Source organism: Phyllostomus discolor, chromosome 5 (genome assembly GCF_004126475.2).
Source record: "Phyllostomus discolor isolate MPI-MPIP mPhyDis1 chromosome 5, mPhyDis1.pri.v3, whole genome shotgun sequence".
NCBI classification, from domain to species: Eukaryota; Metazoa; Chordata; class Mammalia; order Chiroptera; family Phyllostomidae; genus Phyllostomus; species Phyllostomus discolor.
This window is the reverse complement of record NC_040907.2, coordinates 139234055-139250933: the sequence shown is the minus strand read 5'-3', so window position 1 is coordinate 139250933 and position 16879 is coordinate 139234055. Positions and strand designations below refer to the sequence as shown.

At 33.4% G+C, this 16879-nt stretch overlaps 1 protein-coding gene across 2 annotated transcripts in view; it reads right to left on the bottom strand.

Annotated features, from left to right (window-relative positions):
- Positions 1-16879, bottom strand: part of PCDH15 (protocadherin related 15) — a 775879-nt gene that overhangs the window by 300739 nt on the left and 458261 nt on the right. For both annotated transcript variants that reach the window (XM_036026943.1, XM_036026942.1), the window contains exon 12: positions 6844-7050. In XM_036026943.1, coding sequence (XP_035882836.1) covers positions 6844-7050 — 207 coding nt within the window. The remainder of the gene's footprint in view (positions 1-6843; positions 7051-16879) is intronic.

The following is a 16879-nucleotide window of genomic DNA, read 5'->3' as shown; positions in this document are numbered from 1 at the left end:
TCTTATTTTAATGTTAAGATTCTCTAAGGGGGAAAATATTTAACTTAATTAAAATATTTTAGATGATTAGGTTGAAAATATATGAATTAAACACATGTCTGATAAAAAAGCCTAGAATAAAATATCTACATAAACAAGGGATTGCAAAAGTTCTAAAGGGAGATAATTAACTGAGAGTTGGAAATCCTCCATAATCTGATCGCCATCCCTGAGAGAGAAGGCATTAACTGCAGCAGTACAATTAACAGAGGAAGAACAGAGATGTAAATAGGGAGTCTTGAATTGGTCTCTGAATAGTGGAATAGGAAGGCAGGTGGGCAAATAAAGGGTTATTATGACAGAGTGGACTTATCAAGAAGGCTATAAGAATAGCCAAAAGGGATGATACAGGAAGATAAGGCACTTTTATATATTATGTCGACTTTTAAAATTATGCATAGTGTAATGTGGAGTGTCAGATTTTTAATGTCAGATTGTTTTTCTATATCTGGTATCAAGGGCTGAGAGCAAAGTAGAGAGCTTATAATCATTAAATACATGCTAATTTGAGAAAAATAGAACTCTCGTTTAAAAAATTTCTTTGTGTAAGTGAGAACTTGAAATATATACTGCTATGGTAAAAAGTGGGCACAATCTGATCCACCATATACTTTACTTACCTTAAATTTCAATATGTACTTATTTCAAATAACTTTGAAATGAATGGTTTTATTTGAAACTGACACCAACTGTGTTCATAATATCTCATTATTGGCTGTTACTTAGCTATAGCATGGTGGTTTCTATGAAGCTATGTTCATGATTTTGATGTGTCAGTATACTACATTTATTCTAGAATAATAAAAGCTAATAATACATAAAATTTCTATTGGCCTAGTTATAGAATAATCAAAATTGTTAAAAAAAAATATGGCCCTGGCCGGTGTGGCTCAGTAGACTCAGCACGGGCCTGCAAACCAAAGTGTTGCTGGTTCAATTCCCAGTCAGGGCACGTGCCTGGGATGCAGGCCAGTTCTCCAGTAAGGGATGCATAAAAGACAACCATACATTGATGTTTCTCTCCCTCTCTTTCTCCCTCCCTTCCCTTCTCTCTAAAAATAAATAAATAAATAAACAAATAAATACTAACAAAAAGAAATATAAAATGTCAAGAAGATTTACACTGATATTTTCAAATAGGCATTTCATTGTTTTTATTTCTTTGTCATTGTTCAAATTGCTCAGCATAGTTAGAACATGGGGTATTTTGATTAATAAAAAGTTAAATTATTTATTTAGAAAATAAAATTGTATAATATTTACAAATAAATGTATTTTGAATCACATTTTGAAGATTCTTTTGTTGTACATTAATTATATAAAATTTAATTATTTTTAAATGATCAGAAGTGTTAGCATGCAGTTTCAGTTAATAAAAACTAAATAAGTATGAGTGCCCTTTCTTAGTATGTATGCTTGATTTTAGGAATTGTTATATTTTCAAATTCATAGGATTTTTTTCCCAGCTCTCTGCACATCCAACAATCATCTGAGGAACACAGCTGCCTTTACTCATCCCCGTACACTATGATTAACACAAGTTAAGTTTTGATCTGTGACTTTTTTTACCAATACTTACTTCTTTCTCTTTATTCAAATCCTTCAGCCATTCTCTACTTTATGACTAATCCTTTCTCAATTTATTTTCTCCCATTCAACTGTAGCCTCTGTTAGTAAATTTGTTAGATATATTCATATGCATAGCATATGTTTTAAGCATTTTTTAATGTCCAGTATGATAATGCAATGCTGCAGTGTGGTGAGTTGTGAACCAACATATATGTACAACTATAGTTTGACATGGTTTTGCGAAAACACCATTCATTTTACCAACTTATGAAAGTCACAGATTTCCTTTGTCAAATGTTTCCCTTCTGAAAGTGATATAAACACCAGGGCTCTATAAAAAGGCTCTCTCATAATTGATAACCAGAAAGAGTAAAGGCTTGATAATTTAATTGTCTAAGTTTCTTGAACTCTTTATAATAACTAGCTAGAGACAAAAGTAGCATTTCCAAGAAGAGTAGCTTATTTGTTTTATGTAAAGATAACATAAAACATAAAGCTAATATTGTACATTACATATTTAGTACATTCTAATATGTTCTGCATAGTTAATCTCTGATTAAAATACAACTTTCAAAGTTTATGAATAGGTAAAATAGTAACCTTTTATATCCATATTGTATACATTGATGCTACTGGTGGATACCTGTGAATTTCTTGTAGTACCAGAATTTAAGAAGGCAGAATGGGAAATGTTCAGCCAATTACTATTCAAAATTAATATTTTAGGTTTCTTTATAAGGACAATACTAGTTTTAAGTATGAAATTTATGACATATGGGACAGATAATGCTTTGGCTTAACATTATAATAGGGACAGTAAATTTTATGTAGTCTTGTGTCTATAAATTTACTGAAAATAAGTGTTAGTTTTCTAAATCAATTTGTATACAGAAAACTGATTAATAAATATTCCTTTTCTCCCTGACATAAGGTAATACCATTTTACTCTAAACTATACATTCACTATAAACCAAAACATTACATATTATATCATTGATTTGTGTATTATTTTCTGGAAGGTAAAATAAAGTCATATTCACTCACAGCACAAAAAATATGAATACAAAACAAATATACAAAATCAAAGGTAAACAAAGATTTGAATGTAAAGTTTTTAAATTTCACCATATAGAGTAGAAAAAATATGTTTAAATATGAATAGTCTAATGCATTTAAAATCAATTTTTGTTTTCAAGTGGAAATCAAAATATCAAACACACAATATTAAATGCATCCTCATATATATGCACATACAACACAGAAATGTGTACATATACACATATATATGTATGCATACTTATGTGCACACAAATTACAAAGCATAATACCAAATGACAAAAAGTTAATTTTATACGCCAATTTGTATCAGTTGATAGTGATTGTCTGAAGTACCTTATTCAAAAGGATTCACCTCAAGCTTAGAATTGTTCAGAAAGAATGCAGTGATGAATTATCAATGTTTGTCAAGAACTAAAAGAATATTTAATAATTAATCCTTAAGTTACATGCAATTTGGATTCTATAAAATTTCATACTACTATAACCAATAATATAATGTAAACAATTTAATGTATACTTATATACATATATATTTAAAGTAGTTGTAGACATCTTTATGAATGAGAATGAGTAGTTGCCTACTTGTTTTAGTAGAATAGAACAAGAACACAGAATCAAACCACAGCAATTAACAAAAGAACAAAGACAAAATCAAAACCTAGTACCTACAGGAACTCCACCAGGTGGGACCTATGTGCAAATTAAACATGAAATAAAAAATGTGAATATCAATGACCAGAAACACAGATATGCTGTATGCCATACAAAAACATTTTTTTCTAGTATATTTAAACTAACAATATTTTTACAGGGAATACTTTATTCCTTAGTATTCAGATATAACATACATGATAGTGTGACAATCTTCATAAAACATAAAAATGTATTATATCTTTAAGACTGTATTATATTACATTTCAAAGATACCTTTATTTTAAAGTAATAACACTATATACAGGGATGTGAATTGATACGAAATTTTAAGTGAATCAGTGCCTTCCTAAAAGTCAATGTGCAATATCTGTCGATTATTATCCTTTGTTATATTTTTATAACAAGAATTAAATATTCAATTTTTAGTGATTCTGCTACTGAAAACCTGGTCATCTCAGACATGACTCTTAAAAAATCTTGACCCTTTCCTATTCTATCTATAATCTAAACTATTTTGAAACTAAGAAGAATTATACAACATATAATTCATATATATGTTCCACATGTATATGTTTATAAATCTGTAGAAAAGGAACATTAGTAAATATAATTTGTTTACTTCTTTTCAGTTTCTCTGTGATCCTTCTATTCCTTCTGATTCAAATTATTTATTGTTGATTACACAACTAATTAATTCCTGCTACTATTTCTTAAAACTTTGTCTTGTTTCCCACCGATTTGAAAGAAGGAACACCACTTGAGTTTTAGACCAATAAATCCAAGTCTGACCTCTTCTTGACATTTGCCTTTCAGTTGTGGCTGCTCTGGAAGCCGCTTAGGAGAGCCACCTCCTATCGTGAAAGCTTCTCTTTTTGTGCCAGGTGCTTATCCTCTGTTTCTGTTGCTCACACCCCCTTGAGGTGAATGGCCTCTGTCTATATTCTTAACTCTGTTGTCTCTGTTCTGATTAGTTTCACTAATTCTGACTGAAGATCAGCAAAAATTTACCATATAGTAAAATTCTTGCCTGTGACTGAAAAGGGCCTTGGGTTTTCTTGTTGTTGTTGTTAATTTAGATCTTCAAATAACCTCATAATAACCATATTTTATTTTTAAAAAGAGTGCTTGACCTGGAAAAAGAGATGATTAAGAAGGACATAAACCCATCTTTAAACATATTAGTGACCATTTTGTAGATTTATTCTGTGTGCTATCAAATGAGAAATATGAGGAATAATGGATGAGTTACAAGAAGGCTGTTTTTAATTCAGTATGAAGCACTAAGAATTAGTTTTCCAACCAAAGAATATGCCATATTATGAAACAGTTAATTCAATGTCATTAGAAATTTTATGTAGATGTTAGGTATTCTAATTCTATGAACTTATTTAAATTACAGATATATAGAAGCTATATATGATATAGAAACCTTTGTCATTTTGGAATTAGATATATTTGTTCACTTTCTGGGAACCAAATGAAAATCATTCACTATAGATAATTTTAGAAAAATGATGGGCTTAAAGAATAAGCAAAGGGCCAGATACACATTATTTAAGTACTTGACATTTTTTACACAACATATTAATCATGCCACTATCCCAATATATGGCATCATCTAAGGAAAATTTTCTCTCTAAGCCTATTCCCACCAGCCCCAGATGCAGGGACAGGCCAAGGAAGCAGGGATCACAACTATATACCTTTTGGATCCCAGATGATGGAATGAAATGGGGGCAACTGGTGACTATGAATCTCACAGCATCACACAGCTATCACATGGTAAAACCAAGCATCAGACCCCAGGCTGACTAACTCTACAGTACAAACTCCTAAGGAACACAGCGTGTTGCCCCACCCCTTGGAAACAGCTCAGAACATTTAAGAGGTTAATTGGCATTAAATCTCCATGAGTAGAATTCTAGGTAGTGTTTTCCAAAGGTTTTAGATCCAGGGGTTCCCCTCACTCCCCTCAGCAACACCTTGCTGTCCTTTACAAAGTCCCTTAGAACACAATTTTAACCTTTATTTTTCTAGAAGGAGAAAAGAATCTGGTAGTATAGTCTTAATTAAACTGATGATAAAGCTCCATGTAATGAGATCCCAGGGACATTCTATAGCTGTGCTGCCCAATTAGTGATGTGTGATTATTTGAATTTAAATTAATTCAAATTAAACAAAATGTTAAAATTATGGTTTCAGCCTAGTAATATTTCAAGTGTTCCCTAGCCACATATGCTACCATATTGAATAGTGGAGCTACAGAACATTTTCATTGCCCTTACTGGTGTAGCTCAGTTGGTTGGACATCATCACACAAAGCAAAACATTGCCTGTTCTATTCCCCCCGTCAGTGCACAAGCCTGGTTGCAGGCCTGGTCCCTGGTTGGGAGTATGTGAGAGGTAACCAATCAATGTGTCTCTCACATTGATGTTTATCTCCCCTTCTTTTTCCTTCCCCTGTCTCTCTTAAAAAAAATCATCATCACAAAAATTCTATTGGACAATGCTATTAGAGAGGGAGAAATTACTGATCAGGACATTCTTGCATTGCATGTGATAGAAATCAAACTTACAATACATTTTTCTTAGAAAACATATGTTGGAAAATGCTGTAGTGGTCACAGAATCAAAGGAAAAATTTTTAGAATTGGTATAGCTTTGGGAAAACCATAATAAAGACAAACAAACCAGGAACCCCACAGGATTCTTCTCTGTATCTGACTGGCTTCATTCTTTCCACTGATAATGGATTTTCTCCATGTCAGCAAACTTGGCTACAATGGCTTCAGATTCATTTCCACTTCTTTAATGCATGATGCTAAAGTCTTCCAGCTCCATTTTTTTTTTTTTTTCTTCCATTTCTTGGGAGGACTCTGACTGGCCTGGTATAGATTTTCTGTCTACTATTCATGACACTTACTCTGGCTAAGGAAGAAAAATACTGTGATCTAGCCAGTCAGCCCCATTTCCCTCTTGTGTGGCTAGTGTCAGTACCAGAGAAACACAGGACAATGATGGGTGGAGTGGAGGAGAGTTAGCATCAACATAGCCACTGACAGAAGTGTAAGCGAGTCAGCTGTCCCTGAATGCTTTTTCTGTAGTGTACTGTCAGGGAAGTCCCCCGAATTGCATCCAGAGCTGCCAGGATGATTCTTTATACTCATTGCATAGTTCAATTATGTTTCCTGGTTAGAAAATTTTATCCCATATTAATTGAACAGTTTTAACCCATATTAATAAATGAATGCCCTGATAATTTAGCAAACTTCAAAAGAAACAGATTTTCTACCTTCTATGGAATATTTATAAACCAAGAAAAAAACAGCTGCTGAATTCAAATTTAACATACTTTTCAAATATTATCCTTGATATAGAGTTAAATGATAAAACTAATACTGTCATTTACACTTTTTCTCTATCCCATAGTTTATGTAACTATGTTTTTATAATATTTCCTATTGACATTAAGTATAACAAGAGATGCATTAACAAAATGAGCAAAGTTTACATTTAACTTACATCTTCTATGTCCTTGTCCAGAATCACAATTCTTAGAGGGGTGGTCAAATTGACACTTTCAGAAATGGTTGCCCCCACTGGGGCTGATTCCAGGATATAGCCTTGATAGCTGGGCATTGTGAAATAGGGGGCCTGGTTGTTTTCATCCAGTATTTCAATATGTAGACTGGCAAAGGCAGGAAGAGGATGGCCATTGTCCTGTTCAGCCTAGAAAAGAATGTAAAAAGGTATGAACATTCTACATTTTGGGATCTTTCTGAGCATCATTTTTGATACTATCTATAGAGGATCCCTTTTGAACTGATATCATCACAGGAAGAAGGAATGTTTTAACATTAGAGGGGCTTAGAAACCATAAATAAGAAAGTGGTTTCATCAATTTTTTTGGTGTCCTGTATTCAAAATCAATGTATAATTTTTAAAAAATAGCAATAATAACTGCAGTCAATTATTATAGTCCACACTACATATTTTTGAAGAGATAACTGCTTAAATACAGTTAGACAGAAAATTGATAAGGGAATATATTTGAGTGAATTGTTAATAAAACAGTTAAATAATAGAAAAGATTCATCACTCAACTAAAGTATTAAACTTATTTTTGTCTCTTCCATGTCTTCTCATGCCACACTAATGATTAAATCCCCAAATAATTCATAATTCTATATAAAATTAATAGATTTAGGCTATATTTTAGGAGTTCTTAAAAGCATCACATAAGGAACAGAGATAATTTCAATGAAATATTTTTTAGTATCTATAGAATTTCAAATAGATTTAACAAGAAATATGTCATTCAAGTAGAGGTAATATGTATTAGAATAGTGTTTATTTTCTTGGTTATTTTCTGTTTATTTTTAAAACAATGATTACAATTTATAGTTCCAATCAATTTTCTTAGGATATCTCCATATGATCATGATGTAAATGGGGAAACACCAATGTGTGATTTTCTGTTTCTTAAAAAAATGTATTTAAGAAAAGTATTCATCACAGCTGACTTCAAACTTCAGGAGAAATCATTGACATAATTCAGTAGTATATAAATTTACTGTTATAAATTTTTACTGATACTTTCCCTATTTTATGATAGTTGTAATTTGAAATTAACTAGATGTGAAAGTAAAATGCTTCATATTAAATCCTGGAGTGCTTTCCTAAATGGCATATTGACATTTTCTGGCCATGAAAGTTTATAGCTGGTTCAGAGAGATATCTCTTATTATTCAATTCAGAGGCAAGAACTAGGTCTTGAGAACGTAATTTTGAATTTTCTTCTCACTGTAATTAAGCATTTTCACCAATTAACAGGGTAGGTAACAGATCACAGTGATGTTTGCAAAGGTACTGGTGACAATGTACCAAGAAAAATCACAATATATATTTTTACATCATACTATTATTAATATTGAAGATATTTTGAAATATTACTTGTGCAAATCACTAATTTTAAATTATGGTAATTAATAAGCACTTTGTGAGATAATGTTATATGAAGCATTGATAAAAAAACTAGTCTTTGTTTCTTAGTATTCTGGTAACTCTATTTCAGTATATTAGTTTTCCATTGTAAGGTTTTATAATTTACTTCATTCATTTAAATTCCATTTTGCAACAGATTGCCAAAGTGGTGCAAACAATGTACTAAATGTATATGAGCTCTGCACTAAGGACAAACATACTGAAATAATGTGCGGCCTTTTCTAGAATTATTCATTCTTCTTCACACATAACCATATGTGCTCCTGATATCCTTAGTATGGTAAGCTCTTTCTACATCCAGTGGTTGTGATTAATGTGTGCTGAGCCATGGATGTTCTTCTAGGAGTTCCCTCTGCAACATACAAAAGGGTTTTGCATATAGCCACTCTATAGGATAAGAAATGATTAGTAAACATCATTTCTATAGTGAATGTAAAGCCATTACTTGGTTCACATGAAGTTCCAACCTAATGCCCTTGATCTGATTAAAGCAGGAGCAATTCATACACACAGGTTATTCTGAACATGAGTTTCCTCTCTCCCTTTATTTTGTATCTTGTGTAAAAACCATTATCTCACATCCTGGACATACTAATAATGCTATGAAAAGTAACAAAATTTATAACTTGTCTCCCTCCACCAATACACACATACAAATACAGTTTACCAATGGTGAGGGGAAAACAAAAAACATTCTATAACAACAAAAGAAGCTTATATTTTACATTCAGCTCTTATATTTTTAATTTTTACTGCTAACTGTGAAGCCATGAAAAATATATTATTTGCATGCTGAAAACAAAGTAGCCAGGAAAAATATATTATTTTCATGGTGAAAACAAAGTGATCCACTGAAAAGAGAAATAAAATTGAATTAGTCCTATGGAAACAATCTAATCCCTGTATCTTTAAAAATACCACATGAAAGCTCTGTCTGAACATTAGTTTGTTGTTAATATGACTAATATTTTTGGTTTACTACTACATGGTTTGTCCTATTTTAGGTTTTTCAGAGGTGCTAACCAGGAGTCTGTCTCTAAAGTTCATACTCTTAACTCCTCTGCTATTTTGCCTCTCTAAATGTAAAAACATAATTTTGCTTTTTAAAAAAATGTTTTAAAATATTTTATGTATTTAATTTTAAAGAGACAGGTAGGAAGGAAGAAAGAGAGGTAGGAAAACATAGATGTGCAAGAGAAACGTCATGTGGTTGCCTCTCACACATGTCCAATGGGGGACGTGGCCCAAAACCCAGGCATTTGCCTTGACCAGCAATTGAACCAGTGACCCTTCTGCTTATGGGACCATGCCCAATCCACTGAGCCACACTAGTTAGGGCTCAATCAAGCTTTCTGATGAGTATTTGTTTGTCAATTTCCTTAATTATTTAAATTTTATCCTGCCTTATCAGGTTCCCAAATAATTTTTTACCTAGATTAGCTCACACTTTGGCACCCTGAAAAACAGGTGGGCATCTTGATTCAGTGGGGGCTGTGCAATCTGCTTTTCAAAAGCAAGCACTTCACATGACCCCAATTTGTTCAATCAACAGTCATTACTGGATCAGTTGGGTCTGGCTTTTGGCATCTTTCATTCAGGCTGAAGGAAGTCATTATACTAAAAATAGCCTAGGTTGAGCTGCCCAGATCAACTCTGCTCTAGCCTTGAATACAAATGATTGTTACTGTTTTTCACCTTTAGGCAAAGTTTCAAATTTCAGCTGGACCTAAAAGTTGGAAATGAAAGTGTAGGAACCTCATATGAAAGACTTCTTGGTAGTATCCTGCTTAGTTCACTAAGCTCTGCAAAGATTTGGGGGGTCAAAGGTCCAATAACTGGCAATAGGTCACCTTCTTTTCTATAATCATCGGTTTTTCTCTAGGAATATCTTAGGGAGAGAGGCTGTGGGAAGTGTGTTTCCCTGGGTCAAAGATCATATTACTATTACCAATTAATTAGTAATTAAAAGTAAGTGTGCTCATTGCTTCTTGACCTTTCTTAATAAAATTATATTTCCATAAGACCAAGAGGAACTTCCTTTATTTAAACTTCCATACTCTAAAAATTCAAGAATGCATAACTTATTGACAGAAAACTTATTTATGAAAGTTTTTAAAATATGAGAACTTACAAAACACAAAAATATCCAATAATTATCAGGTAAAATAAACTATTTTGAATATAATACAACTGAATTTTTTATAATGTCATAAATATAGTAATAGAATATATTCTTGGTGGGAAAGGAATAGATTTGTTTGACAAAAAAGAAAAAACATTTTCACTAGACAGAAATATAGACAACAAATTCCAAAAATAGCATGTATGATATGACAATAAAATAATATTGACATACTTTTCACCTAGATAATATTTTTAATCAACTGAAGTATATTTTATTTTTACTTGAAGAATATGTCCATTCTATTTATAATTTATTACAATGAAAACATGAATATACCTTTTAATAATAAAAATAGTTTTCTTTACTTAGAGTTTGAGGCAGGACCTGGCATTACAATGACTGATGCAATTTTGAATGATTTAAAAAAAAAAACAACTCAATCACTTGGGGAGGATCACAAATTCAAAAGTGTGTCTAGTCATAACCACATTGGACTATTTGGCTAATGTTTTAAATATGGGGATCATCTTGGCTACAAATGGTAAGGCAAATCAGAGACAAAATGTGATAATGATGAAGTAGTAACTTTCTTTTCTGGAATGATTTTAATCATGTTTTAGGTGTAGCTCAGTGGGTTGGGCATTGTCCCAAAAACCTAAAGGTTGCCAGTTTGATTCCCAGTCAGGGCACATGTCTGGATTGTGGGCCAGGTCCCCAGTTGGTGGTGAGCAAGAGGAAGCCAATCAACATTTCTCTCCTTCCCTTTTTCCCTCCATTCCCCTCTCTCTAAAAGTGAATGAATAACATCTTAATCATGTTCTATCCCCCTTATTTTGCCTTGCCTTTTGCCTCCCCATCCAGCAAAGGCCAATATTGGGTTGATCCATTTCCTCACTGTTTTCTCAACTAGGAGAAAACCCATTCAAGTACCTTATGTGAATTGGCCAATGGGAATACTCCATCCTAGAATATTTTAATTTCAATAAACCATCATATAAAAATAGATTTTAAGTGGGTTACTTGTCAGAGACTGGCAATTAGTGAAAGTTTGTTACCCCTATGTACCAGGCTGTTCTTGAGAAAAATAATAATGATTAGCCCTATTTAGCTCTCAAGTTTTTATATACATCCTTTTATTTTTAGAATTATATGCACCAACCCAGAAGTTTATGAAGAAAGATTATTTGGCAACAACCTTGTAGAAGGGCTAAGATAGTTTAAGTGTGTGAAGGGGTGTGTCGTGGGAAGATATGTCAAGGGCTGTCAGAAAGTGACTTTCATTTGAACGTTGTACTGTACTTGCAGTTGTACTCTGACAATGACCTTTGCAGACAAGAGGGTGTTACCAAAATCAAGGTACTGTGACGAGAATGGATAAATTGCTTTTCTTCTTCCAAGTAATTGTAGTCACCTTTTGTGGAAGGAAAGAGGTCAAGTAAAATATCACCTCTGTGTGCCTTTTGTCAGCTTGCAAATTTGGACATACACTGTATTCAATGGCTATATTCTATTTCTGTCCTGACTGACCCAGCTGGATGAATAACTGCATGAGACAAGAGGACACTAAACATTCTTCCCTTTTATTAATTTCCATAATTGGCATCATAGGCAATTAATTCAACCTTGTACTTAGGATTTTTAGTGGACAATAAGGATGAAATAAAAAGGATATAATGTTCTTTGGGAGGATAAAATAACATTTTATGTGGAAATTTGACATTTTTTAAAAAATAGAACATAAAATTAAAATAAAAGATGAACATTTGGCAAATGTATCAAATGTGTCAATGGATTTCCAAAAGTGTGATTCATTCAGAAATACACAGAAGTATTTCTATTTCAGTACCAGTAAGAAATAATGCCTGACATTTCTGTGGGATAATGTTCTCTAATATGTGTAAAGGAATTTCTCTCTTTGTCACCTTACAGATTTTCCTGCTGGAACAGAAGTGAGATTATCTTTACTGACCCGCTGAACTGGGATGTAAGGTACATGAGTGCTTCATTCTTTCAACAGAAATCCATAAGAATTGGGAGAGGAGTCCATGGCTAGCATAGTTCCAGAATTATGAAAGTGTGTCATCCATAGCATTTGGCTTGCTTCCTGTGGCTAGGCAACTTCAGCTCTGATATTTTTTCTTCTCCTAACAATGGCTCACTGAAGGCTCCTATTCAATCTTTCCCCAAAGGACTATTCCATACTTTTCTTTCCTCTACTTTATTTCTCTTTTTTGATAAACTGTTAATACTCACATGACAGCAGAAAGAATAGGAGCTTATACTTCACAACCTCCTTAACAGAGTTAATTAATTTTGATAGTTCTTTCATTTTCATGAAAGACGCCATCCTTTCTATTTTAGAAGTGGTGACTGATGATCTGTGACCTGCTAGTCTGTCTGTCTGTTCCTGACATGCATGATCTTTCTCAATAGACAAAGTTCTCTGCTGGAAATTCATGAAGGGGGCACATTGTCAGCTAACCTGAAGACACTACAGAACAGCATGGTCTATTTTTGTTTTGTTTTAGCAATACTCTACTAGTAATTTGGGGAGAGCTGAGATGCAAGGAAAAGAGGTTAAGGTTTGAGAGATGTGTGTGAGATGATGGGCTGTGAGGATAGGAACTCCAGAGCTGCAGTGAGCATGGAGAATTAGGAATACATTCAAGAATACATTCCAGAGGAATTAGATAGGATTTGAAAAGTACCTGGATGGGGACATATGGGGGCAAGTAAAGTCCTAAGAGGAACTGGGAGCTTCAAACATGGGTGAGTGGCTGGTTATTATATTATCAATGGAAAGAAAGAGGTTTTAAATGGATCTGTGTAGTTTACTACATTCTTAATTTCACACAATTGTATAATGGTAGGAGTAGATATACAGCCCATGACTGGAAGTATGAATGTGGAAATCAGAAGAAAAGTGAGTCTGAAAGCAAAATTTCCATATTTGTGATTCCCTCGAGGGCAGAGCTTTCATACATTTATGTCTCCTTAACACCAAGCAAAATGTCAGGCACCTAATAAGCTGTCAGAAAGAATTTGGCAAATTGGAAACTAGCAAATGCCATTTGCTTTAAAAAGTTTTCCATTGAATCCTCATGGTGTAAAGTTTAATTGAGATCATTATTCAAAGAGAAGCTAAACATTTTCTTGCACTGTGGCATCAGAGGTTCCCATGTGTGGTTACAGTAGCTATTCTCCCAGGCCTCACTCGTCCTCAGATGCTGCTGTCCTCTGACACCCGAATCACTGAAGCAAAGAGACTTGCCAGGGACACTGGCACTTCAGCACTGCTATTTAGGCTCACCAGTTTCAATTCTGTGGCTCAATTTTGTGTCAAAAAGGTATCTAATCTTTGGAGAAAGAAGATTTTATTAACATGCACTCATAAATGGCCGTAAACTGTGTCTTAACGTGTATTTAAATACAGTGAAGTTTTAGGGACTCAATTCCAGCAACCATAAAAGATTTACTGTACCAGGAAGAAACCAATTACAACAAATAGGGGTTAGGCCACAAAGTAAAGAAATATATTATAATCTGCCCTCCTATAAAAGTCAGGAGAAAATAAAAGAGTAAATTCAACATAGAGTGACCAGAGCCACAATAGGGATATGCAGAAATGTAAACAGGAGCTTCTAACTAACTGCCATGCCTTTCCAGAGGCAGTGTCATCTTAGCATCTACAGCAGCAACGAAACATCAGTGTGAATTAGTGTTGTTAAAGGGAGAAATGACTCAGGAAGAGAGACAGCATCTGTAAATGCCTGGAGCCTAGAAAGAGCATGATGAGTTTAGGGCACTGCAAGTGGTCCAATACAGCTGGAACAGAAAGCTGGCAGGGTGACTGATGAGAGTTTATGATTAGCATGTCCATAATGTGGAAGGAAAAGAAGTTCAAGGGTAGCCAGATAGATAGTATGAGTAGGTCAATCAGTAACAACATGCAAATCAGAGAGACTATGATACAGTGATGTTTGTGATACTATTGTGACCCTTGCTACTAGTTATTTATCAGATTCAGATAAAAAAAAACAATTGTGTTTGAGCAACTGGCAGTGAATTATTAATAATGTATCCATTTAATCTTTCTATTAAGTGCTTAGAGTATTAGAATACCAACTAATAACATGTTTTAGGAATGGTACACTTATAATAATGAATGTGAATTTTACAGGCTTTGTTATCAACACCATGCCTGATCTCATTATCATCTAGAATCTAAAATGTGGTTTTATGCCCTGGCTGGCGTAGCTCAGTGGACTGACTGAGTGCGGGCTGTGAACCAAAGTGTCGCAGGTTCGATTCCCAGCAAGGGCACATGCCTGGGTTGCAGTCCATAACTCCCAGCAACTGCACATTGATGTTTCTCTCTCTCTCTCTCTTTCTCCCTCCCTTCCCTCTCTAAAAATAAATGAATAAAATCTTAAAAAAAGAATATTGTTTAAAAAATAAATAAATAAAAAATAAAATGTGGTTTCATATTTTTGTATCATAGATGTTTTGTTGTTTTATAACTATGGTGATCACATAACATTTTATACAAACTAGGGCATTTTGAGAGTGAAAGAGGTATTATGAATAATTATGCAAGGACAAAAGGCATACATATGAACTGAATGGGGCAAACCAAATATAATATTCTTATTTAAAATATGCATTTTATCTTAAAGTATGATTAAATTATTACTATTACATAAAATTTGGAATAATGATTTGATCTGGAACATCCTTTCCTCTTTTAACTGACATGTTTTACTCCTTTCGTATTCTAAGGTTAGAGAACTACTCCATCGTGTCCTTCCAGTTTCACCTTTACACTTTGTCAGAACACTGAATAAATCACTGGCAGAAAGTGATAAAGTGAAGATGCTAAATCGCTAATTCATCACCATCACCAGCACTTAAATGAACATACAGCTTTTTGAAGCAGAATTCTTCTTCAAAGCCTAGGAAAAGATACTTCATTTTATTTTATTATACCTTAGCTTCTGATACAGAAATTGGGATCAAATCTAATAAAAACTTTTATGGTCAATGAAAAATGAAGCATTATTAAAATAAGGAAAAAGGAAGAATGTAAAAGTCTTACTATAGGAGAGAACTCCCATATTGTAGTGATTCAGTGGACCTCTATGCAAAACCACAATATTCAGCTATTATTCAAGCAGGGGGCACATTATTATTCTTATAGACTGATACCTTTGCTTATTATCCTCTTGATTGCACACAAAACAGTAATTTTAACTAATAAAATATGTTAAAAATTTCATTAAAATACAAGGTATTAATATAAAATTAAAAAATACCTGCATTTTATTCTAATTGAGGTTTGTTTCTATAATTGATGGACTGGGTTTTAATGTAACTGGGTAAACTAAGACCACTGACTTTGATAATGGAGAAAAAGAATTGATTTCAGGTTTTATATGAGTTAGTTTGGAAACAGTGCTTTGTCAAGTTTCTTAATTCCCCCAGAGAGCAGCACAGCAGGGTTCCAGGTAGACAGACAGCAGACAATGGATATACATTTTTGAGTTTTATAGGGTCCTATGATAAAAATAATGTAGTCAATGTAAGAAGATGACTCTTATGCATGGCCATTATACACAAATGGTAAAAGAAGTCTTTGTTAAATGACTCTCAAAACCCTACTGAATTAAATCCAAGGAAACCGCAGTGGCACAGAAGGCTCGCCCCATTGTCCAGCTCCATACCTCATTTCCCTGTTAACTGCTTGTAGCCTGCTACATCATGCCTCTATGCTTGTAGTTCTGCTCTTCCTGATGTTCAGACATATTTTCTACTTTTACTCATTGGGTAAACCCTTCCAATACAGAAAATTTAGCTCGGAGTAATCTCCAGCAAACTTTCTGAGTCCTCAGATTAATTTAAACATACCTACTCTGCACTTCATCAGCACTCATGTTTCTTCCTGTTAGCAGTTGCTGTGTTTGTTGTATTTGATTTATTGGCTTATATGACCTTTTCCATTCTAGACTATATATTTTAAGGACAAAGGACCATAATATAAAAAAGGATCTAGTATGGATAATAATATAATTGGGTCCTAAATAGTATGCCTTAATTAGATGTGAAATTAAATATGTTTCTACATATTATTGTTTGTAGTTTCATTGACAGTTAAGCCAGACACCCATTTCTAAGTAACTGCACTTTAGGGAGGTAAAAAAACTAGATAAACCTAAATTTGAATCGTAATTCTGCTGCCTATTATTGATGTAACTCTATGCCAATCACTTACCCTCTCCGGGCTTTAGTTTCCACATTTGTACTAATTAGCATACTACTACAGTTATGGTTATAATTCAGTGAAAAATGTACATAAAACACCTTGTACAAAGTCCATGCTCAGTAAGCTTCCTTATCTCACTTCCTTTTCCTTTACCAATTTTAAATTTGAAA